The sequence below is a fragment of the Myiozetetes cayanensis genome, unplaced genomic scaffold (assembly GCF_022539395.1).
Source record: "Myiozetetes cayanensis isolate MyiCay16 unplaced genomic scaffold, myiCay2020 scf2-11, whole genome shotgun sequence".
NCBI classification, from domain to species: Eukaryota; Metazoa; Chordata; class Aves; order Passeriformes; family Tyrannidae; genus Myiozetetes; species Myiozetetes cayanensis.
In genome coordinates, this window is record NW_026087411.1 from 70,451,754 (window position 1) to 70,476,242 (window position 24,489).

A 24,489-nucleotide genomic window follows, 5' to 3' on the forward strand; every position below is an offset into this window, starting at 1 on the left:
AGCCTAAAGCGGCACCAAACACCGGCCTTTCCTACTTGGCGATAAGTAGAGAAACCCTCGTTAAGGTCACACAAAGGCGGGCGGGCAGCGCTCCCACGGGTGCCGCCAGCTCCGGGCAGCGCCGGCAGCTCCGGGGGCCGCAGCCTCCCGGTGCGGGCAGGGGCTGCGTGCGGGTGTCACGGCCGGCGTGTGCGGGGGACCCTCGGCGCGTCCCCCCAGCTCCGCCCGCGGGGCTGCCCCGGGGTGACCCGCGGACAGCCGGCATGGAGAAGGATGTGCGGGCTCCACAGCGGTGCGCCCGCGGCCGGGGGCTGGGGAGGCGCCGAGCGGTCCGTCCGCCGGCCCGGCCGGAGCTGGCGCTGCCTGTGGATGTCGCGGATGCCCCGCTCGTGCCCGGGCCGGGTGCTGGCGGGACGCGCGTGGGCGGGTGGGTGTCCGGAGCGCGCGGGCGATGCGGGCCCGCGTGCGGCCACGTGCTCGCCGCCACCTCTCGTCACCTGCCGTGGGCACGCGGCCGCTCGTCTCCCCCGCGCGCGCACGTGCGCGGCCCGCCACCGGACTCCGCGCGCCGCGTCCACGCGACACCGCGCGGAGCGGCCCGGCCGCGCGAGCCGGCTGGGGCGGGGGGGGAGGCGCGCGCTCTCCACGCGGCGAGCGCGCCCCGTGCCCGGCGGTCCCCGCGTCCGGTCCCGGTCCCGTCACGCGGGGCCGTGTCTCCGAGCGGTGGCGGCCCCACGTGCGGGCGCGGGGAGGGCGTGTCGCGGAGCGGGCGCGCGGCCCCCCCAGCGGTGGGGGCTCTGCCCGCGCGGCGCCGAGTGGGCGGCGGAGCGCGCGCGGCGCGGGGGCGGGGGCGCGCGGGGACTCCAGTGGGAACCGCGCGCGTTCCCAGTGGCAGCGCCGGGGAGGGCGGGGGTGGGGAGCAGGGGAGGGGGAGGAGCGGGCCGCTCTCCCCTCCCTCCCTCCTCCCGCCCCTGCCCCTGCCCCGGGGCGGCGGGTGGCGCTGGCCGCGGCGGGTCGGGGCTCGGTGTCCTTGTGCGGAAATGACACACGGTCCCGTCACGTCACGCGAGAGCGCAGCGCGCGGACCCTCGCACACAAAGAGCGGGGGGGAAGCGCGGGCACCAGCGGCGGCCGCTCCAGCCGCCCCCGCCGCCCCGGGGCTCCCGTGGCCCCGCGCGGAGCCGAGGTAAGTCCCGCTGCCGCCGCTGGCGGGGACGGGCGCCGCTCCACGCACCCCACGGCGAGCGGGGAGCGCCGCCCCGGCGGGTGGGGAAGACCGGGGAGGGGGGCCGAGCGGGGGCGCGGGAGGCGCGGGGCCGGCCCCTCCCCGGCCGCCCGCGGGCCGGGGCCGCGCTGCCGGGGGCGGGCGGGCGGGCGGGGGCTCTTTGTTCGCAGCTCCGAGCGGCGGCGGCGCGGGTCGCGCGCGTCCGGCCCGGGTGCCTCCATCTGCGGGGCTGGGCAGGGGGAGGACGGGGAGCGGGGAGCAGAGTGGAACGGTCACGGCGCCGTCACCTCCAGCCTCACCTTACCCCCTTCCTCCCGCCCCCCCTCCGCGCGCCGGCCACATAGATCCGCCCGGGCAGGGATCGGACCGGAAGCACCAACCGCCGCCGCCGCCGCCTCGGGCTCGTGGGTCTGACCGCGGAAGCGGCCGCGGCCGCGCCGCGTGCGGGGCGCGCGGGGCGTCCCCCGCCGCAGCGCCCGCCCCCGGGCGGGGCCTCCGCGCCGCCACCGACGCCGCGCGCGCCGCTCCCACGTGGCGGCCGCTCCGCCGCCCCTCAGCGCGCGCGGGGGGGAGCCCCGGCCGCGCGGGCACCGCCGGGCACCGGCACGCGCCCCCCGGACCCGGCACGGGCCGCCGGCCCCGCGCGAGCGCTCCGCGGGAGCGGCGCTGCCGTCCCGGGGCGCGCGGTCCTGCTGGAATCCGTGTGGAGTCGGGGTGGGTCACGCGCTGAGGGGCCGGGGAAGGGCACTGCGGGGGAACTGCCGCCCCTGTCCTGAGCACCTCCCGCTGCTCCTGCCCGGGTCACCGCTCGCTGCCTGCACCCAGATCGCCTCCCGCCGCCCCTGCCCTCATCATTGCCCGCTAACCCTGCCCACATCACCGCCCACTGCTTTTACCCGGGTCATCGCCCGCTGTCCCATCCCAGATCACCCCCTGCCTCTACCCTACTTTTCCCCGCGGTGTGTCCACACAACCTTTTGTAAATAGAAGGGAACAAACTCTGAACCAGCAGAATGCGAGCCGGCGACAGGCCAGCAGCCATGTGACGGCTTCCACATAGCGTTGACGCAGTCCCAGAGCTTTTTGGATTGAAGTGCAAGTAGGGTTTGTCGCTGCCACCTATAAACGCAGTGTATGCCTGACCCTTGGGACAGAGACGTTTAAACAGGGAAAGAAAAACCTTTTCCCTGCTTCTGGCCAATACCTGGTAATCAGATAATGAATTTACTTGAATGATTGCATCTAATAAAACAATTAATTACCAGTATATGTTAATACATTTTGATCTTCTCTCCTGCTAAATCAAACTCAGCGTTGGACCAACTAAAATTTTTGTCTTTGCTAAGTGTTTTCATAGCTTAGGTAAGTCCAGTGGATAAAAATGAAGGAAAGTTGAATGCAGTTTAGAGGAAATTCTAAATTATCTGCACAGGATTTTAGAATAAAAGCAAAGAAGGAGACAGGAGAGAGGAAAGTATTGAAGAAAACAAAATCTAAAAGACCCAAATTAAGAACATGCCCTCTAAGTCCTATTGGCAAAATGCCCTTGCTGCAGGCTGGCTTCAGTGGAGGCTTGAGGCTTCCTGTCCTATTCCCCAGGGCAGCAAAGGAAGTTTTCAAACTATGTAAAATATAGGCGTTTTTATCGTCCATAAGAGTAGTGCTTCCAACATCTGCTGGTTCTTTAAAAATATTTTTCATAGTTTTAGGACTTGTTATACATGTATTTGTAGTCAGAACATGTTTGTAATGTTAGAATGTTGTTTCCTAAGGTATTTAATATTTCAAGTGTCAGTACTAGATGTCAAGAATAAATTTTACTCAAAAACCGCACTATTGGGTCACTTACTAGCAGCACCCTAATACCTCAAAATGGATAGAATAGAAAGCATCTGCTTTTAGTGTTCTTTATATTGTATAGTTGCATTTTACTCATTGTTCAGTTAACCAAGGAAACATTTTATTTCACAGTTTATTTAAGATGGGTAGTCAATTTGAAATCAGTAATCTGTTCTGTTGTTTTGGTTTTGTTTTGTTTTTTTTTTTTATAAATGTGCTTTCAGGTGTCAGACTTCTTCAACCTTCTACCTCTTCAAAATTTGTAAGGCCTTGTAAAAATTGTGTAATATTTAAGGTCAAATCGTTGACCAGTACCTGAACAAAAGGCAATATTGCCTCTAAAAAATACATTTTCTGGCTCAGTCTTGGAGTAGTATTTATGTGTAATTCAGTTGAATTGAATTTGAGTTGCATTGTTTTTTACAAATTGGAGGAACCAAATGTACCCCGAGGATAATTGCAATATTGAAATTATTGAACCCAGTGCTACAACTAGGAAGTAAAAGATGCAGATTACTTGCCTCCCAAAGCAGAACCCAGAACTCACAGTTCTCTAGCCCAGCAGGAGAGCTTTCCAAGAGACAGCCTGGAAAGCAGCACGCACCCTGAACAGGAGGCAGCTCCTAGGCAGCCTGAGCAAAGGGCACGTACCTCCAGTCCTTTTTGCCTCTGGGACTGCAGGGGCCGGGTGTTGAGAATGGTTTCTTCCTCTCATTATTTCAAACTCTTACGTAGGAATCGTTCTTCTAAAGCATCACGAGGAACAGAATTTCATACTGTTGCCAGGTGAGCTCTTTGCTCACCTGCTCCATGGAACAGGGCTACTTCCACCTACCCACACCAGCTTTCAAGGCTGTGGGCTTCGCTTGGGAAGCACTGGTCGCTTTGTGTGGTTTATCCAGTGGGCATTTCTTATGAAATACAGGCAGAGACCCAGAGATGGGGAGCAGGACTTGAGACATTTGACTGTCTGCTGAGAGTCTAACTGCTGCATCATTTTCATTTGCTGAGAATGAATATGTGTACAATACTTTTGGTTGGCTCTGGGTAAACCACACTCTAATTACGTAGTGTAATACCATTGCAGTTTTGTGATAAACTCCTGTTGCAGGATGACTTGTGTAAGAGAGATGCTACTTTTGGCTGTTCAACAGCAGTTCAGTGTATACATCTTGTAAAATTTAGTCAGTGTTATCTCCTTAAAAGATCAGCTTTCTTTGGTGTTTCTGTCATTTATTTATTTCATAAGTTACTTGTGCTTTAAGGGATGTATCTTGTATCTTTTACTGCATGCTGAAAGCAAGGAAATTGAGCAGTTTATTCTGCATATGCTATTAAACACATATTTGATGTTATTAACAAACATATAGGTCTTAACTTCTGCCTGAAATGTAAAGAACAGTTCACCTCTTCAGAAACAAGTAACAAGTGTTACAAAATCAGAATTACTTTTCACATACAGCATGTGTACATTTTTATACTTTTCTGTATGGCTTTCACACTGTTTGTTTCAGTTGTCAGGACTCAGTACATTAAATATGGGAGCTCAAAGACTAAAGTTACTCCTGTAGTTACAAAGAGCAAAGCAGCAATTTTTTTTTCTAGTGGAATTTGTTTGTTTGTTTTTTAAGTCGGGACTTGAGAGTGATCAGTCGGGCTTTCTTTAAAAATTATTGCAAAGGCAGAGAGCTGCCTTCATCTTGCATTACCAGAAAGATCTTTTCTCTTTGCATTGTGCTTTTACAATGGTCACAATCATAAGACAGGGTGAGAAAGCATCCTCTGAGGCCAATGCATTGGTAATTGTTGGATGGGAAACAGGAGGAGAATGCACATTATGGGATGATTTAACTTAGGCTTGTGATTCAGTTTTGGTTTATAGATGAAGAACTAGGTACACTTCTATGCTATTTTTAAGTACCAGTATGCATTATACTAAATTATATGAGACTGAAATACAGTTACACTATGGGTTGCAGTTTGCTGCCTTATCGTAAAGTCTTTTGTACCCAAGTGCTTTAAATCCTTAAGACTTCAATGCATATTTCAGGTAGGCGCATTTTTAATAAATGGATCTCATTTTTTACTCGCAAAAGCAGCGTCAGGATGGTAGTTTTCAGTAAATGCACAAACATTCCAAAACCTCGTTTTTAAGGAGTTCTGTGCTTTGGAACTTGCAGCGTTGAACTTCTTTGAACTTCTCTGTTTGAACTTCTCTGTTAACCATGGTAATACCATTTCAGTGTTGAATGTTGTTACCAAAATGATACAATGATGCAATTAAGTGTCAAAACCTGGTAAGTTTTTTGCCTAGAGGCACGTATCTGAGCAAGAGTAATGGAAGTAGGGAGTGTTAAGTCCCTTCCCTGAGCTATCTTGTTCATTGTCTAATCTGATGAGAAGGGAGAGCAGGATCTGTGGAGAGCATGATTTTTGGGAAGGAAATTCAGCAAATAGTGACAGCCAGGCTGTACTGGGACTCTACTTTCTTTCCTTTACCTCCTTGGATCTGGTTATTGATATAATTACTGTCGTAGGTGTTTGGTGTGTTTTGGAATCCTCCTTCTAGAGGATTCATCAGAAAATAGGATGTACTGCAGCATCTGTCTGTATCGTAGGAAGAAAAAGCTGCCAAGGCTGTTTGCTCTGCCAGTCACAGTTGCAGGCCTGGTCTCCCCACTTCAGCACAGAGTGTTCACACTTTCCTAGAACTAGGTGACTGCTGTCCTCTAGATAGCATTGAGTCATTATTAGGCTGAGGGTGATAAGTATGTTTATCTACTGTTTTGAAAAAAGATTGAAATATGTTTTGTATACTTAACATGACAAAGAACAACTGCCAGGTGTTTGCTTTACTGTACGGATTTCTTACTCAATTGTTTTTTGCAGTACTTTGCCCCAAGATCTTTTAGGTCTTTTGTTAGTCCAGCTTTGCTTATTCTGGGCCACAGTGCTACCTCAAAACAAGTTTTACACTGATACCTCTTTTAAAGAGGCAATAATTATTATTCATAAGTACTGATGCACAGCAGAAAGTATTTTAAAGAATCTGAAATGTTTTATCTTTAGTGAACTTTAAACAATCAACAAAATTACTGTTAACCTTACACAGACAGGCATACGTGCATGGACATGCTCAGGCAGAGACTCAGACTTTCCCTCTTCTCATAAACCCTAATTTCCTATGGAAGCAATTGCTCTGTTGATACGTCTGTGTCCCTTCACTACTCACTGGTGGATCTATTGTGACCCAAATTTGAAGCAAGATGGTGGTATGATAGATAAGTCAGGTTTCATTGCCCCTGAGATTGACTCAGTTGGTTAGATCCTGGTGCTAATAACACCAAGGCTGTGGATTCAATCCCTATATGGGCCATCACTTGAGAGTTGGACTCAATGATCCTTGTGGGGCCCTTCCAACTCAGAATATGCTGTTATTCTGTGATTAAATGTTTGAATCAAGCCAGTGGCTTGCTGGTATATGGAGAGATTTTAATTCTTCTTTTCCATCCCAACCCTTGTGCATACTCCTTAGCTGGGCCTGGTTAGTTGCCTTACCCCTTGCCTCTCTGAATCACAAGGAAAGTAACTAAAAAAAAAAAAAGTGAGGTGTTTTTTTTTTTTTTTTTGCAGTTTATCAAGAAGATTCAGGTTAAGGTGGGCACCCATGCTTCACTGAGGGAGCAGGTGGGGCTGTGAGGTAGGAAATCCAAGAGGCAATTGAATCCTGTCTCTTGACAGAGGCTGTTATATGTGCTTCTTTTTCTCATAATACACGAGTTCTTACAAATCTCACAAAGAAGACAGGAAACTAGATAAGGAGACAGGCATTACTAGGTCTCCTAAAAGGGAAAAAGTTGGAGCTTGTGCTTTTTTTGGCACCAAAGAGTTCAGGTATGAAACCCCATCTTTTTAGGCCTCATTGGTTCTGATACTGGTTTTGACGGTTTGCTTTAATTGTATTCTGACAGTTTTTAAATAAAAAGTAATAACATCGTGCTTCAAATTCGTGAAACAACATTTTGACTTAATGTTATTTGACCTGAGTTCAGGATAGCTTCGATCTTCCTGATGTTGCCTCCTTCAGAAAGTTAACTGTTAACCAGGGTATATGCTTTGGTTTTCACTTTTTTCCAGTTCTGTAGAGTAGCTCTTCAGACCCTCATTTTTCTTCTCCTTCCAGTTTGATTGTATTCTCTGAGAGGAATTCTTCTTAAGCATTTTTCCTATTTAAATAGCAATAATAGCAGGAGTTAGAAAGAAAATATAATTCCATATATACCCTCCTAAATATTTAATGTTATTCTATGCGCTGCCACCTTTGTAGCCCTTCTGGCTCTGCGTTTAACATTTTTTAGTGTTTTGCTCTGATACATCAGCCTAGGATTATCTGGAAAACTATTTAGCTTTCCATTATAGAATATTCTTTAGTGGTAGCAGTGGATTTGCTTGCTGTCACCTCAGGCCCTCACCAAAAGACTGGGTGTTGCACTCCTTGAGCACTGGCACATGTTGGTCTTGTACCACAGCCCTCAGGGCTAAGCCTAGTGCAGGATGGAAAAGTGCAAGAAAGGTCTAGATGCTGAGTATCAATGTGTCTAGGATATCAGGGCAAATATGAGCAGTTAGTATGTTGTGCTTTTCTTAAGGTCCAGCATAGCTTTTTGATGGTGCTGTACAAAGTACACTGCTGTAGGATTTTTCATAAAGAGCTGTAGTGGCTGTGTTTAAATTCATAAATATTGTTCAGTAAGTAAGACTCGGTATTAACCCATACCAGTGCTTATCAGGTGGTTTAGAAATTGGTGTGGGCCACTTAAGTTTCATGCTGTTATGTCTCTACAGAGTTTGCAAAGTTAAAGTGATGTGATTATTGTACTGTTAAGTTGTCATAATTTGTATACAGATCAATTAATAAATGTAAATTGTGAAATAGGGGATTATGGTGGTAAAAGGAATAGATGTCTGAGGGGTTTGTAGTAGCTCTGTCCAAGCAAGAGAGACTTATTTTTATACATGATGATGAAGACAATTACATGTCCCTTGAGGATGCCCTTTTCAAGGCTTTATATGGGGGCCCTGTGGAAGATCAGCACATCAAAGAGTATTTTGGCTTCTAGGGTGGCCCACTATGAGCTGGTTTTGTAACTCTATACATCTTTTGTGTGGGTGCTACCCATTGTAGTGCAATCATACAAAATCTAATCCAAAATAGGACCTCATACTTGCCATTACAGCCATCAATTGCTGACAAATTAAAATTCATATCTATGCAGCATTCAAGTGTTTACAGAGGTCTTTAACAGTATCTTGAGATTTTTAAAAAAAAAATGTCATTCAACATCGTTCAGGAGAGCGTACAGACTTTTTTTTCTTCCATAACAGATTCTCTTTTTCTCCCCATCTCTTTTAAATTTCATTAAAATTCCCAGTCCTGGGCTGTATGTACACTTTTGATTGACTGGTTTTATTCACTTGCACTTGTAAAGTAGTAATATTGTGGGGCCAAGTAAACATAACACTGTGTAGATGAACATGAGCAGAGCGTGACAGTTCACCAGTCACCAGTTTAACAGTTGAGAGTGTCAGTTTGCATCTGCATGCCCTGTAAGGGTCAGTGAGATCTGATTAAGTTGTTTGTGTTGTAGATCTCCAGAGATTTAGAATATCTTTCAGGAACGTGTTCAGAGATTGATGTTTGAAGCCAAGTAACTTGCAAAATTAGTGTTCAAGTAAATAGAAGTACAGCTGAGTTTTTCATGTGAGAAGTAATGCTAAAATCATGCTAGCATAATATGTATATTTGTTTTTCCTTGCAAGAAATACTTACATTTTTTAGAGGCTGGTAGAAAAAAAGGACTCATTGTAGATTTATCTGCATTGTTTTGCTTGAGTTGATGCAATCCGCATCTAAAGATCAAAGATTTTTAAATGAAAAGTTACTCTAGCCATGTGTATTACAGTTTATGATGAGTTTTCTTTTTATGATGACTTTGTGTTACCCACAATGACAATATGAAAACATTTGACTGTAATAAGAAGAAGTGACTTTGTACAGGATGGAGAGTTTAATACAGTTAACTTCCATTTATATACTGCCAAGGTACTTTATAGAGGAGGTTAGAATGACTTCCACTTTTCTCCATAGCAGAAAAATAAGTAGGATTTGAAATATTTTCCTGACTGCTGTCTGTTGTCTGCAATGTAGTTTGCATGTTGACAGTTCTAGAGATGGCCATGAAATTTACTGAAAATAGGTAGTTGCTACAAAAATACTGACTGGAAAGACTGGAAATTATCTGTGGGCTGTTAATGCCCAAGGCCTCTAGATGAAAAGTAGTTATAAGAACAGATGTATTTTCTGATTCCAGAAGATGCTGATATTTATTTTCATATTTTTGTTTTGGTTTTTTTAGTGAGATAGAAGATGAATTCAGCTGAAATCACTGATGATGATGAAGGTAAGATATTATACTCAGTGTAATTTTTTATCGGGCAAAAACTCTTGTTGAATTAAAACCTTTGTCATCTGATAAAGAATAAATATGGATCAAGATGAATTACATTAATGTTTCTTAAAAAGCTATCTAAAATACACCATTATCTTCATTATTCATTATATTTTCTACTTGACATCCTTTATGCTTTAGATTCTTCTTTAAGGAAGAAAGAAACTGTCACTTACTGGAAAACTGAATCATTTTGACATATCATAAAGTCATAAAAAATGATGATGCTCTTCAAAACATGTTTTCATAAAAAGAAACAAACCACAAAAGATTGTATTAAGGGTGTCATGGTTTTCTGGAGAGAGTGCTTTATCTTTACTAAACCTTCTCTTTTTCCAGTAAAAATTCCTAAAAAAAATGTGAAAGTAGAAACAGAAAATGAAGATGAAGCTCTAGACTGCTCAGTAACATCCAGATCTGCTGAGAAACACTCACTGGATGGTGCAGTTACTTGCCTGCAGGATTCCAACAAACGGAAACAGACCTCAGTTGGTTGTGATGGTTCAGGAGGCCAGCCAGATGCCTTACCCAGTGTGAAGAAAAGACGCTTTACGCAAGAGGTGATTTCTCTATACATCACTGTGATTTTTCGGTTCATATTTCTTAGGCTGAATTCATTGCTAAAGTAAAATGCAAGTCTTTTAACTAGGTTTGCATTGATAATGAATTTTATGCAAATATGGCTAATCTTAAGCCAGTTTGCACGTCTGGTATTCTCTAAATAACATGGGAGCAATCATATTTGTGAAATACAGTTATAGGGTAATTCATTCATGTGAAGTATGTTTTTGTTGTTCATCAGAGAAGTAGGAGCAGGCAGTGATTTGGAGTAACTGGGCTTGACTGATTACAATCCTTCTCATGTCACACAGACCTTCAGCTGGATCCTCAGTGGTAGAATCAGGGCCGTAATTCTTCCCCTCTGTGACCTGGATTTAATGTCAGTGAGAGAAGTATAAATTTGCATATTATTTGAAAGGTAAAAATGCAGGAATGCAGAAGACTTCAACATTTCAAAAGTGGAATGTATTACATTTTCTAGTGCAGCATCCCACTTGTGGCAGTCCAAATGTTTCTCCAGCTATGAAGGAGATGCCCAGTGTCTTCTGTTACCCTGATTTAGTGTTTCATCTCTTTAGCAATGGGAGATTTTAATTAATCTTTGCTGCAACTGAGCAAGTTTCTTTTTGTCCTTGTTCTTTTTAGTAGAGGGAGCAGTGATCATCTGTTCCTAGAAGAGTCTTCTGCATGTGGGAAAATTCATGTATGTTGTCCACCCTCAGCCCTTCCTGCCCAAGACTAAAATTCTCTTTCTTCAGGTCTTCTTCAGGAGACACTTTGTATTTTTGTTGCTCCTTTTGAGAGTCCTGAAAGAGTAGTGTCCAGTGTTAGATAGTCACATCTCTCCTGACACCCTCTAGAGCAGTATAATGACCTCCTGTTTTCCACACTCAGCACTTTATTAAAATAACCTAGATTCAAATTCATCCTCTTTTGAATAACTTCAGGCCCTGGGTTATATTTAGTTTGTGACCTACTCTAATGCACATATCCTTTTCTGCTGTTCTGCTACCTAGCCAGTTGTATTTGCACATTTCATGTCTCCTTTCTAGCCATAGCTCTCTGTATTTCTTTTTCTTGACTGTCATCTCTCTGACTTCTCAGGGCTGTTTTTATCCCTGAATGCCTGTGGTAGGTAGGTTTTAATCTTATTACACGGTTTCTTTCTTTTCCTTTATCTTTTTCTTTTTACAATTGTTTCCTTACATTCAGATTCTTAAAAGAGCTTTATAATGGTCTCTGAACTGTGCTTGCTTTGTATTTTACTGTTTTCTGCTTGCCATTAATAAATTTTTTAGTTTAATTTGAAATGAATTATAACTTTGGATTTATAATATCACCAATTGACCCAGTAATAACGATGAAAATTCATTCTTGGCTGACCCCAGTGAATCAGCATGTTTAGTTAAATAAAACCAGAAATAGTCCTCAATCTTAACAGCATTTTTTAAGTTAATTACTTTTTTAGTACCAATATTTTGTTTTAATTGATGACTTCATTAACTATTTCTGTTTAAACAGTGGACAAAATCTTAATTATTTTCAAGAATGTTGGGCTCGTAGTATATTTTTACCACACATTGCATAGGCATCTATGTATAATACAAACAGAGCTGTATTTTTTATTGGGCTGGTGATCGTATTACTAAATTATTTTCTATCTGAAGACATTTCATTTTTTTAAAATTCTAAATGCCACTGTATAAACAGAAATTAATTTTCTCCGATTTTCTTTTAAAAAAAAAGATTGTAGGTTTAAAAAACTTATGGGCAAGACTTTTTGAAGTTCTTATGTATTTGATAAAATTTTTCTATGTTTCTCGCTCGTATATTTTTTTTTCTTTATTTACATACTAGAATATTATGTGCTGTATTCTTACAGATATTTAGACTTTGTTTATTAGGCATATTAAAGGTCATAAATTAGCTGTACTTGAGCACTGAACAGAACAATAATGAAGCAACTTTTAAAACTTGGCTTAGGACTCTGAGAAAGAATGCGAGAGACTGTTTCCCAATTTCTTGTATTGGTCAATGCTTTCCAAAATACTGCCTTTTGCAAATGTTCAAAGAATGTTTAGAACATAAAAACTTACTGTGTAATTGCAGTAGAAAAAGCAGCACTATCTTGTGTATGTTCAGTCTCATAGAGCAATATCTTTGCTTCTTTTTTGATGGTACGTGAGAACTGATCATCTTAAATGGGTGTAGTATTATCTGAAACACATGGATGTTTACAGATCAGTGTTACAGAAAACAAATTAAAAATATAAATTACTGGTTTAATTGGAGAATTTACAAACAGCTATGTATTTATGGTATGGGTAGTGCTGTTCCTGGATGGAAACTGTAGACAAGATAATTAAAAGCAAAAAGAAGGAAAATAAGAATGCATCTGAAGTAAACAATCCTTAAATACAGGCCCAAATGTTTTGTTTTCTGTTAGCCGAACACTGATGATGTGTTTCTCAAATATAGATAACCAAATCTGTCACAGAACCAGATCCAAACACTGTGAGCTGCATCAGTGGAAGGGCAGAAGTTCTGATGCCATTGCAGCAAAGATCTGCTGTAGTTCTTAGCCTGAGCTCCAGAGCATCGTATCCAAAACTGAGAATGCAAACTTTCACAGTCTCACTGTCAAAGTTCAATAAGATACTTCAGGCAATGAATTTGTGTTCTTTAATAGACATTTTAATATTGCTTTGCCCTGACATTGCGTGTGAGGTGTGCATTCATAGAAGTTACTCCCACATTGCCAAGTTTTATTATATAATTAATTATTGAAAATAAACAGCAGGAGGTTAGATGAGAACTGACAGACACCTGGTGGCCCACGGCAAAGCTATTTGTCAGAATAGGAATTGAATGAGTTATACGCTGTATGTGAAGGAATATTTGGGATATTCTCTGTTAACAAGAGTGTTAGTGGAAGAACTAGCTACTTAGGTAGCAGGTCTCAGTGTAAGAAGTGTTTTGTTTTGTTGATCTAAAACAGTAAAATAATTTGTAATTCAGTTTAGGTGTCTGACTGGAAAGCAGTACTGTGTTTATTGTCAGTGGACATTATCATGGGCTGCTCTCAGGTAATGTCTATTTGATGGAGCTCTGTTACCATCTGGAAATACCACTGTTTTTCCACTGACAAGTATAGGTGTATGATAACTTCAGTCCCAGAATAGGAGCCTACAGTTAGGTGGGAGCAATGTGGGTCTCAGTTTGCTCACAATTTCGTCTGTGTTCTGCTATTTTACAAGTCACAAAGAGCTGTTTTAGTTAGTGTGTCATACCACTCTGGGGTAAAAGCCACTGTTTAATAATTGGTGGTGTTACAGGCCTCTGGTTCCTCACTGTCTTCATAGCAAATGTGCTTTACTGCAAGTGGGACAGCCTTCATTTGATCATCTCTCCATCCACACAGCTTTGGATGTGAAAAGACAAGGTTTCATATGTAGGGTTGTATGATGTGAGTAAGAGCAGAACTTGGAAGCATAGCTTCAATTTAATTGAGGGCTGGTTTCTAAACTTGGAGTGGAAATGAGCTTGTTCTTTCTGAGCCTCTTTTGAGTATACTTGCATTAGAATTTAAAAAGTAATTAGATTCAATTTGTCACTGCAGTAAGTAGATGCCAAGTGGGAGTACACATGGGGACCACATTGATTTCATGAGTTACAGTCTATTTTCTTCGGAAAGAAACCTTAATTCAAGTTCCTCACTGTAGGACATAGTGGGATCTTCACTAGAACTTCAAATTTCTTGTGGCTCTCAGCTCAGACCTCAAGTCTGTGTTTTAATACTTGAATGCAAATTCTGTAGTTTTTTAGCTAATTAATGTTCTGTAGAACGAGCCAAGAAAAATGTTTCAGTACAGTCTTTTCTAAAATATGGGAGTGTTTGCTCATGTTTGAATTATGTATGTTGGATTTTGATTCTGTTGTATCTGCATAACTTCCTAAGAATTATTTGCAATAGTTATATGTTTATAAAAAGAAACAAGCTCTGCATATTTGCTGTGAGATGCGACAGTGTTTGGCATTTCAAGCAATGAGGAAGAATTACAAATTATTGAGAATATTAATTCTTTAACAGCTTATTACTGTTTTTATATAAATAATTTAGGAAATTAGAAACCCATGAGTCTAAAATTCCCTGCATTTCAGAAATAAGGAAATCTTAGGCTTCCTTTTTAAAAAGATAATACCAAGGTACTTTTCACTGTAAGTTTTTATCATTTAAATAGAATACCTTTTAAAAATTCAGTAATTTTTAGAATTTGTTTAGGAGTTGTGCGCCATTATAAAGATTTTTTTAAAAAGCTCTATATAAACTTTTCACATCAGAAAGAAGAGAATAAGCATCATTTTTGTGTTTTATAGCCTTTGTGACATTTTAAAAGTTACCATAAAGAGAGTGCTGGAACATTTGTTGGAGTTGTTGGAGGCAGTGGCAAGGTCACAGGACTAGGAGTCAGAAAATCTAGATGCTATTCTTGGCTCTGTTGCTGACTTGTTGCCACCCAAATTCTCTACAGCCCAAGGTCCTCATATGCAAGGTGAAGCCTAATGATACTTAATTTGGGAGAGTATTTAGAGCTCTGGTTAGAGAATACTAAGAATTATTACTGCGTTTCTATTCCATGGAGAAGGCCATGAGCTGAAAAGAAAAAGAAAACCTAAATAATACTTTACTGTGTTTTTATTTTTACTAGTGAAGTTACTAATTTTGATTGTTTATCACAAGTCCCCTGAAGAACGTTTGACTTTGCATATTTATGTAACAGTGCCTGCTTAAGGGGCACATATCTGTAGCTAATATTTTTAAGGCAGTCTTACTAATACATTGTTTATTCATTTGAAGGGCTCCCTTTCAAACATGAGGAACAGAGATACTGGCTCACCCACTCAGGTAAATGCAGAGCAGCCAAACAAGAACAAGAATTCTAATGTGACATGGCTCTCTGAAGAAGAATCTTTCAGTGACATAATCACTCCATCTTATAAAAAACCTCTCTATGGCATCTCACACAAAATCACAGAGAAGAAGAACCCACCAGGAGCAGAGCAATTTGCTTCTTACGAGTTGTTTGAAAAAATCAACCCCAGCAGTCCCTCACAAATTCGGACTTTGAACGACCAACGCAAAAGAGACTCGGCCACAGCCATTGCTGTAGCAGCAGCCACAGCAGATTCAGACTCAAATATATATTCTTTGATACAGAAAATGTTTTACACACTTAACACCCTCAATACCAATATGACTCAGCTTCACAGTAAAGTTGACCTGTTGTCTCTGGAGGTTAGCAGAATTAAAAAGCAAGTCAGTCCAGCAGAGTCTGTTGCAGACTTCAAGCCTCCCCCGGAGTACCAGCTGACTTCTACGGAACTCAAACAAATCATGGATCAAAGCACGTCAGGCGGAGACCTGGCTTGCCGGTTGCTAGTGCAGCTCTTCCCAGAGCTCTTTAGTGACGATGAGTTCGGCAGGAGCTGCAGTGCATGTGGCTTTCTCAACAAAAGGAAACTTGAATCTCTTCATCTGCAGCTTATCCGTAACTATGTGGAAGTTTGTTATCCTTCTGTGAAGAATACAGCTGTGTGGCAGTTGGAATGTTTGCCTCAAGTTAATGATTTTTTCAATAGATTTTGGGCTCAAAGGGAAATGGAAAACAGTCAGCAGAATGTGCAATCATCCAATTTTTATGAGACTGAGCAGGTTGAATCCTCTCATTTTATGGAGGATAAAGAGCAGGAGGAAGCCTTATCCTTGGACAGAAATAATGTCATTGCCTCAGATTACATGCTGGATGCTCAGGATCTCAATGAATTTTTAGATGAAGCTTCTTCACCAGGGGAATTTTCTGTTTTTTTGTTACATAGACTGTTTCCAGAACTCTTCGACCATAGAAAATTAGCTGAAAGGTATAGCTGCTTTGGAGAGTCTGGAAAACAACTGCTGGATCCTCATCGGCTTCAAATAATCCGTAGGTACACTGAAATTTACTTTCCAGATGTGCAAGAAGAAGAAGCCTGGTTGCAGCAGTGTGTTCAGCGAATAAATGATGAGCTTGAAAGTACGTATATGGATGGAAGTGAATGTGATCAGATGAGAGATGACTGTTACGATTCTTCTAGTTTACCAGATGATGTATCAATCATAAAAGTGGAAGACAGTTTTGAATATGAAAAACCTGGCAGGCGGTCAAAAAAAATTTGGCTTGTACCCATAGATTTTGACAAACTTGACTTTCCCCCTCCCGATTTTGATGTCCCTGTCCCGGATTACCTGCTGAACAAAGAACAGATTAAAAGCATATATGAAAGCAGTCTTTCCATAGGCAACTTTGCCTCTCGATTGCTTGTTCTCTTGTTTCCTGAACTATTTACTCATGAAAACTTACGAAAGCAATACAACTGTAGTGGATCTTTAGGCAAGAAACAGCTCGATCCCACTAGAATTAAATTAATTAGACATTATGTGCAGATACTGTACCCTAGAGCAAAGAATGACAGAGTGTGGACATTGGAGTTTGTTGGGAAGCTTGACGAGAGGTGTCGACGAAGAGACACAGAGCAAAGGCGCTCATACCAACAGCAACGGAAAATCCACGTGCCAGGGCCTGACAGGAGGGAATTTCTCACCTATGCAATAAACCCTGAGAGGTTTCGAGAAGAATTTGAAGGGCCGCCACTGCCGCCGGAAAGAAGCAGCAAGGATTTTTGCAAGATACCACTTGATGAACTTGTTGTTCCTAATCCAGACTTCCCTGTGCCTTCTCTGTATTTACTGTCTGATAAGGAGGTAAGAGAGATAGTGCAGCAGAGCCTGTCGGTCGGCAACTTTGCTGCCAGGCTTCTCGTAAGACTCTTTCCTGAACTCTTTACTCCAGAGAATCTGAGACTGCAATACAACCATTCAGGTGCTTGTAATAAAAAACAGCTTGATCCCATCAGACTGAGACTGATCCGTCATTATGTGGAGGCAGTTTATCCTGTGGAGAAAATGGAGGAAGTATGGCATTATGAATGTATACCGAGCATTGATGAAAGATGCCGGCGACCTAACAGAAAAAAGTGTGATATACTGAAAAAAGCAAAGAAAGCAAAAAAAGTGACAGGCTCCTTAAATTGCTAAGACTTTGACCACTAAATTATTGTCAAGATTACGCTTTGGCTTAGACTGAAGGACCTGTCGGAAGCTGAGGGTGCTCAGCATCTGGGACAGTCAGGCACTAAATTTGTTGCGTTTCAGTGTGTGTGTTGCATCTCTGTTGGCACCGCAGCAGTGGGAAGTGGCTTACTACATTTGTACATGGGTAAAGACCATCAGTGACAGAGCTATCAATGACTCACTAAGAGCATGATTTTCACTGGTGCAAATACGTGTATTGAAACTATTACTCCACTCCCCATTTCTGCGTCTTCTTTTTCTATCACTTTCTAATAATAAAGAATTTTTTTTTTAATGGTTGTGCTCTTCAAGGGCAGTTTTTCATTATACCTTATAAACAATATCGTTAATTTGGATTTTGAAATGTCAACTAAACAATTTAAATTTGAAAGTGCCATGTTCATTGAAAATCATTGGAATATTAGACTTTGCTTCTACAGTAGCTGCAGCTTCACATTTGTTTTGTTCTTCATGAGGTACTATTGAGGTACTGTAATAATACTGTGTCAGAGAATGGGTCAGAATGGTGTCATTTGCATTTTTGACTGTTACCCAGGTTTTGTTTCTAAAATTTTAACTGTTGAAGAATTGAGATGTTGAGCATAGACACTATGTGAATTTTTTTTTTTTTTATATTGACACCACAAACTTGATCCTGCCCCTGAGATTTCTTTTACTGTTTTGTCTGGTGTAATGCCTGGAGTGACTGAGGATTGCTCATCTGAGTAAAGCCAGCAGAACAGACTCAAGTCTATACCCATGCAATGTCTTCCCATCACTTGTTTGTAAAATAGTAACAACAACAACAAAAAGACCTGAAACAAGAACTTAAAAAAAATAACCTTACTTTCTATCAAAATCACGATTCCAAAGGTTTCCAGTGTGCTTATATTGAATTGCATATATAGAAAGTATGTGCAAAGTTTGTTTTTGTGATGAAACTCAGTGTTGCAGGGTCCCAACATATGAGCTGGGGTAATGTAACTCCTTCTTTGGGTGAATGCAGCAGTATCTGGATATTTTGGGTGTAGGGACACCGAACTCCCTCACTTTGCCAAATTGTTTTAGTGTAATTAGTAGCTATTTGGAGACATAACTGTGTATGTATAACTTAGGTTCGTACGGTCAAGTTTGCATCATTAATATGTTCAAGTGTAACAGAGACCACGCAGAACCCAATGTGAATTTGCTGTATGACTTGTCACTGGAGAGTGCTGCTTTAAAACCTGTTTTCTCTTTCTTTTTTTTTTTTTTCTTTCAATATTGATAGAAATGGTGAGAGAGAGTCAAACATGGATTTTTAAGACAGTAAAGACAGTGATTGCTTACAGACCATCACTGGAACACCTTGGAGTAATTGTTGATGTTCTTTGTGGTCCTTTTCTGTTGTTTACTTAGATGGGTCATAGTAGCAAATTTTAAGTCAGTTCCAGTGTAATTTTCTATTTTAGTATTTGTAAGAAATTACAAAATACTTGATATTTTTACTTCAGATTTTTAGAATTTATTGTTTGTAGACTCATACTGATCCCTTTAAAAGGAAAACAAAATGTTTTTCCTGGTGGCAAGAATTAGTAAAAGTATTATATTAATTCAGGAGTAAATCATAGGTAGTAGCATTTGCTCGTTTTGCCCATATGGTAGTAACATTCTTAAAGAATGTATGAAGAAAGTCATGAATGTACTAAATAACACACTGATACTGTTTATATCCATTTAAATGTTTCCTGTTGGTTTAAATAATAGCAGACCATGCTCAAAATGAATATCAGAGCAAATATGGCTATAATAAATCGAAACCATTTACCAAAGATAAAGAACTGATACCACAATGTCTGCATCTGTTCATTTTAGTGCATAAATTTAGCAAATTGAATGTATCAGAAACCAAGACTTTCTCTTGTATGCTACCTAGAACCTCTGTGAATTTTTTTTACATGCACTTTTATGGGAGATACAAAATAACAGAAGATATTAACAACTGTTTGATTTGTGGTTGCAAATGGCTGGCCAAAAGGTAAGAAATGCAATTATATTTTCTTATCTTAATGTCATACATGTTTTAATACTTAGTGATGTCAAAGCTCCCAGAAGAATTCAATATATATTACACTTTTATACAAGTTATAGACGTTACTAGCTAGCATGCAAGTTTGAGACATACTGGCTTTTACTACACATGTTGATATTAAGTCAAAAAATCAGTCCATTCATATTATCTAGAAAGTAGTGAAAAAAACAATTTTCCCATCATAAAATGACATTTTTGAAAGTGAGTATAAAAATATTTTTGTTGTACTTTTCTCTCTTCTAATTGCTGTGTACATTCCTTTTGTCTCACTCTTTACAACCCTTTCATGATTCATTTGATTGTATGTTTTATAACTGATACCAAGAAAATGCAGACATATAAATAGTGACATAGTTCACTAACAAAAGCTCTTGCAGTGCATCTGAAGTACAGCCACTTCATCCAGCTGGTCAGTCTTGTAAATAAATTAAAGGTATATTATTTTCATACAAGGGGAATGTTGTCTGGTGATTGATTGAGTACAAGCAGGATTTTTTCCCTGTAAAGTCTGTTACTAAGATCTGAGATAACCTTAGTTAGTCAGACAAATACGTAAATGAAAACATCCCAGTTTGCTGGAGCCATTCTAAAATATTTTTCTTTCAGACTTTTTCTGTTTAAAAGAATAAACCTTGAAAGTGAAGCTATGATAGGGGAGTTGCTAGATATTGAAATGTTTGGCACATATGTAGCCATGCTCTGACTTATGGATGGGCTTTACTTTCTACCTACCACATCAGTAAACCCTGTTAAGGTGAATATCAGCTTTCAGTAAGTATTGAGTAGCCCATTTCTAAGCTTTCTAACAGAAACAGCGTAGTGTATCATAATGATTTTTGCATCTTACGCATTTTCTACGACTTAAAAAAAACCTGTAAAAAACTTAAAACAGCACATCAAAAGGGAGATGCAGTATGCATCAGTTCATTGCCTGTTAACTGTGTTCAGCTGACAGAATCAACAACAAACGTGTTAGCAAATGAGACAAATCTTTACTTGAAATCACTTTGTTGTGCTGATGCAGCACAGCCAGTAATGTTTCGTATTCTAAGACGTGTTTGTGACTGGGTTTTTTCCGTATCTTCAAAATGCATATGATTTATTTCTAGGTTCATTTTTTTAAAATCTATCATTTGTGTCTTTTCAGTTATTGTTTGATATTCATGTTATAGCAGTAAGAAACAGAATTGTGTGCTCAATGCTCTGAAAAGGCACACCATGTCTAATTTCATGCTGGAAAGGGATAACATGAATTCTGCATCCCCAAGAAGCCCAGAAAATAATATGCAGGTTTTATTAATAATTTACTTCTATTCAGATTTTGTTTCACTAATTAAAGGGATGTGAAACAGATGGAAAATTCAATGTCTTCAGCTTGCTTTGAGGACAGGGCATAAACTGACAAATGTTCTTACTTATCAACCACATTTTATTTGATTGCACTTAAAATTTATGGAAGAACAAGTGTGGCAGGTACAAGTCTACAGTTTTTCTGAGTAAGTGAAACAAACTCTATCACCATCAGTGCCAACATTTCTGTACTGCCTTGGTTTGCCTTTCTGATATTTTTCCATTATGACTGCAACTCTGGGCCAGTGGACTCACAGTTCCTCAGGAACATTCTGAAAGCTGCTTTTTAAGTGTACTTGAAGTGATAATGTCAATAGATGAAGTGATGGTTTAGTTTCCTCTTTTAATTCTCTCTTTTAAAATTGACTTTCATACGAAAGGCAGAAAAAGTAAGAAATACACATTTGTTTCTCTGCATCCTTTCCTACCTACTTTTTTGTTCTAGTAAATGTTAAGATGGATAAATTTCTAGTGGTAACAGTGCTTTTGAAATCCTCATTTTGCTCCCTCCATTGTAAAATCATCCATCTAAACTTCTCACTGCTAGCGATTGTCTTAATTTCTTACAGAAGTGTCTCACAGAACACGTAATACCCATCTTTGCTGCAGGAGAGATGACCTCTCAGAACAGGATTTATGTGAGATGTGACAGAGTGCTCGCTGAATGAGCTGCCCTGGGTTGGGCAGTTCCAGTGCTGGAAGCAGATGACTCCTGTGAAATCAAAACTCCATCACATTAACATTTTCCATGTACCTCATCTGATTGGCAGGAGATTAGCCCTTGCATATATTGTATTTTTTTTATTAAACATACCCTTTTTCATTTTTGTAATTTTTTATATGCTGTCTTTTCTAGCTAGTGGCTGTAAAAGCCTGTGACATAAGCAGACCACTTGCTTACTCCATTTCCTCATGTGTTCTGTCATGGAACTGCGGTCCCCACTGAGCATTTTTCTCTGATTAACAATTTGGAAAGAAGAACTTTCCCTCCCATGGGAGGGGGGAAATAATAGAAGGGAAATAAAGCTGTTCTTTCTCCTCTTCTTCCCTTCCTTCCCCTCCATCCCAAGACAAAAGTGAATAGAGCAAACCTGGTTTGTTTAACTGTTTTCCTAATTTCTGTTTTCAAATTAGGTGGAACTTCCTAGTCATAAAATGGGCAAAATCACTGCATGTCCAATCACACTAAAACTGATGTTAATAGATGTTAATAAGTTGTTACTGAAGACTGCAGGAAGATCAGCTAATTAGTATCTACAGACACATATCACATGCACAAATGTCAAGTAATCATTCCCAATTTCCTTCACAAACTTCATTATAGCAAAACAACTGTTTGTTGTTGTTTCCAGAGGCATTTTATAGTCTTTTGTATTAATGCTCACTTCTCTGGAAGGCAAAATATTCCTTTAATCGTTACACTTTCAGGAATGTACCGCTTTGGTTAGCTCCTAAGGTAGTTTGTTAGCAAGGTCCACAAATGCTTCCTGTGAAAAGAAAATCCCAAGGTACCTGTCAGCAGTAGGAATGAGTCACTTAATAGGATCACATCCTGCATTTGAAATCAGACCCCTTGTATAAAACTTAAGAGTTTGGTATTATGTCATGTAATGGGCCTTGTTTCTCTTGCTCCCTATCTCTCCTCTTTCCAAGAATTAGAACAAAGCAGGGTCTCCCTCGTTGCAGTGCTTGTCTACCTGCAGAAGCACTGGAAACCAATTAATTTAATAGTACTCAGATTTGCATGGCTTACACATACAGCCCTTTTGCATTCCTTTCCCTGGCATGCCATCATAGAGAGACCATCACAACTGGCCTGCACAGGCTGTTGAACACTGTAATTTGGTACGTGATTTAGGCAGACTGTCCTCTTCTGACATGCCATTACAGGAGAAAAACAACACCAAGGAAAAAAACCCCAACACTAAGACACAAAATGACAAAAAACCAAACCAAACAAACACCAAAAAAAAACCCTAAGCAAACAAAAACACACACACACAAAAAAAAAAAAAAAACCAAACAACAACAACAAAATAAAACACCAGAAACACTTTGGTGCTTTTCTGTTCTATGAAAAAAGAATTTTCCATTTTGGGTGGCCAGAGGAGTAAGGGTATACCCCCTCCTCTCTTCTGCCAGACCCAAGTCCAACTCCTGTGTGAGCAATTTCCTGCTATTCCTTCATGGCACCTTCCCTCTCACACCCTGCTCCCTTAGCACAGGCTGTCCCACGTGCAGCAGGTGCTGCAGGTGTGTAGCGTTGCTCCTGCAGTGGGTGAGACACACAAAGCTGCCAGATAATGCTGCATGCTGTGCCAGTGACAATGAGATCCTGTACCCACCATCTGAGTGCCTGCCTCTTATGGGACAAGGCACAGTCATCTGGATCAGGTCATCCCTCTGCGAGGACAGACAGGCTGGCCATTCTGGGCTCCATGCCTGACAGGCAGCGTGAGGTTGGATTTGTCTGTGGTTAATGCAGAGGTGGCTTGGACAGCACAGTCATCTGGGCAGCCTCCTGTGAACTTGTCAGTCACTTCTCAAGGCATCCAAGTCTCTCTTTGACCTCAGCTCTCCAGGAAGGAGTCCTTTCATATAGTTCCTCCACCATGCAGACTGAGAAAGGCAGAAACAGTGATCACTTATCCAATTCACTGTATGTGACCTGAACTCGCAGGAGTAAAGGCATTTGAGTGTCTCTCACTACTCCATGGAGAGTGGGACTGGAGGTTTGGTAGTTGACCAGTGGCAGATTCTGTGTTTTGGAAAGATCATTAAATTTTTCGTTTGATCACTTCTTACTATTTTACCATGTCATCTGACCAGACACTTGACCATGTTATTGATGGACTCCATAATGTTAAATTCGTGGTTTATGAAAGGAAGATGCTCGGCTGACTCCCAGATCAGTTTCTATGTGCTTTACATGCACACAGTCTGTCTGAGCCCACCTTGTCTAAAAGTTGTCTGAAGGTCTGGCAAAAGCTGTCTGTTCCTACACCTGCCAGAATGCATGCTGCCTCCACTCGCTCAGTCAGTAACCAACCCTTGCCTTTCTTTAGCTCACAGTTTTAGCTCACACAATGTTTAAAGGCTGCAGAAACAAGCACAACCTGCCTAGCAGTGTCTGACCCCAATAAAAATGTCTGATCAGTAGAGAAACCTATCCAGGACAGATCCACATAGCCAAGCGGAACAGCTACTTAGCTTCCTCCTGTCATAGTTTTCCTCTGAGATCACCCTGCCTTGTGACTGAAGCTTTCTATTTTGAAGCACATGGGTACAGTTCCCTCTCCAGCCATTTCAATCCTGAAACCACAGAGGGTTGTCTCACGTGTCACAAGACTTCTTAGGAAGTCTGCCTTTCTTTTCCTTTGCTCGTACCACTAGTGGATCAACACTTAAAACCTATAAAAGCCTGTTTCTACCTTCCACTGTCAGTGAAGACCTGGTTTTGGTGGCAGATAGAATCACAGAATGGTTTGTGCTGGAAGAGACCTTTAAAGATCATCTAATTCCAACCCTTTCAACTCCCCCTGCCATAGGCAGGGACACCTTCCATTAGACCAGGTTGCTCAAAGCCCCATCCAACCTGGCCTTGAACACTTCCAAGGATGGGGCATCCACAATTTCTTTGGACAACCTGTTTCAGTGTCTCACCACCTTCATCATAAAAAAAAAAAAAAAAATTCTAAATTTATCATCTTGTGGTTTAAAACCAATGTCCCTTGTCCTGTCATTACAGGCTCTTATTAAAAGTCTC

General features: G+C 41.6%; 1 protein-coding gene across 3 annotated transcripts; it reads left to right on the forward strand.

The window, feature by feature from the left end:
- The first annotated feature begins 1,008 nt into the window (after positions 1-1,008).
- BEND3 (BEN domain containing 3) lies at positions 1,009-19,827 on the forward strand. 3 transcript variants are annotated; one of them, XM_050315798.1, is made up of 4 exons: positions 1,009-1,186; positions 9,481-9,525; positions 9,913-10,133; positions 14,993-19,827. In XM_050315798.1, exons 2-4 carry the CDS (start codon positions 9,492-9,494, stop codon positions 17,264-17,266), a joined length of 2,529 nt encoding a protein of 842 aa, XP_050171755.1. In that variant the 5' UTR covers positions 1,009-1,186; positions 9,481-9,491; the 3' UTR covers positions 17,267-19,827. The 3 variants fall into 3 exon arrangements, with proteins under 3 accessions (XP_050171755.1, XP_050171756.1, XP_050171757.1); XM_050315799.1 differs by lacking the exon at positions 1,009-1,186 and adding an exon at positions 2,088-2,432; XM_050315800.1 differs by lacking the exon at positions 1,009-1,186 and adding an exon at positions 6,748-6,764.
- Positions 19,828-24,489: the final 4,662 nt, after the last annotated feature.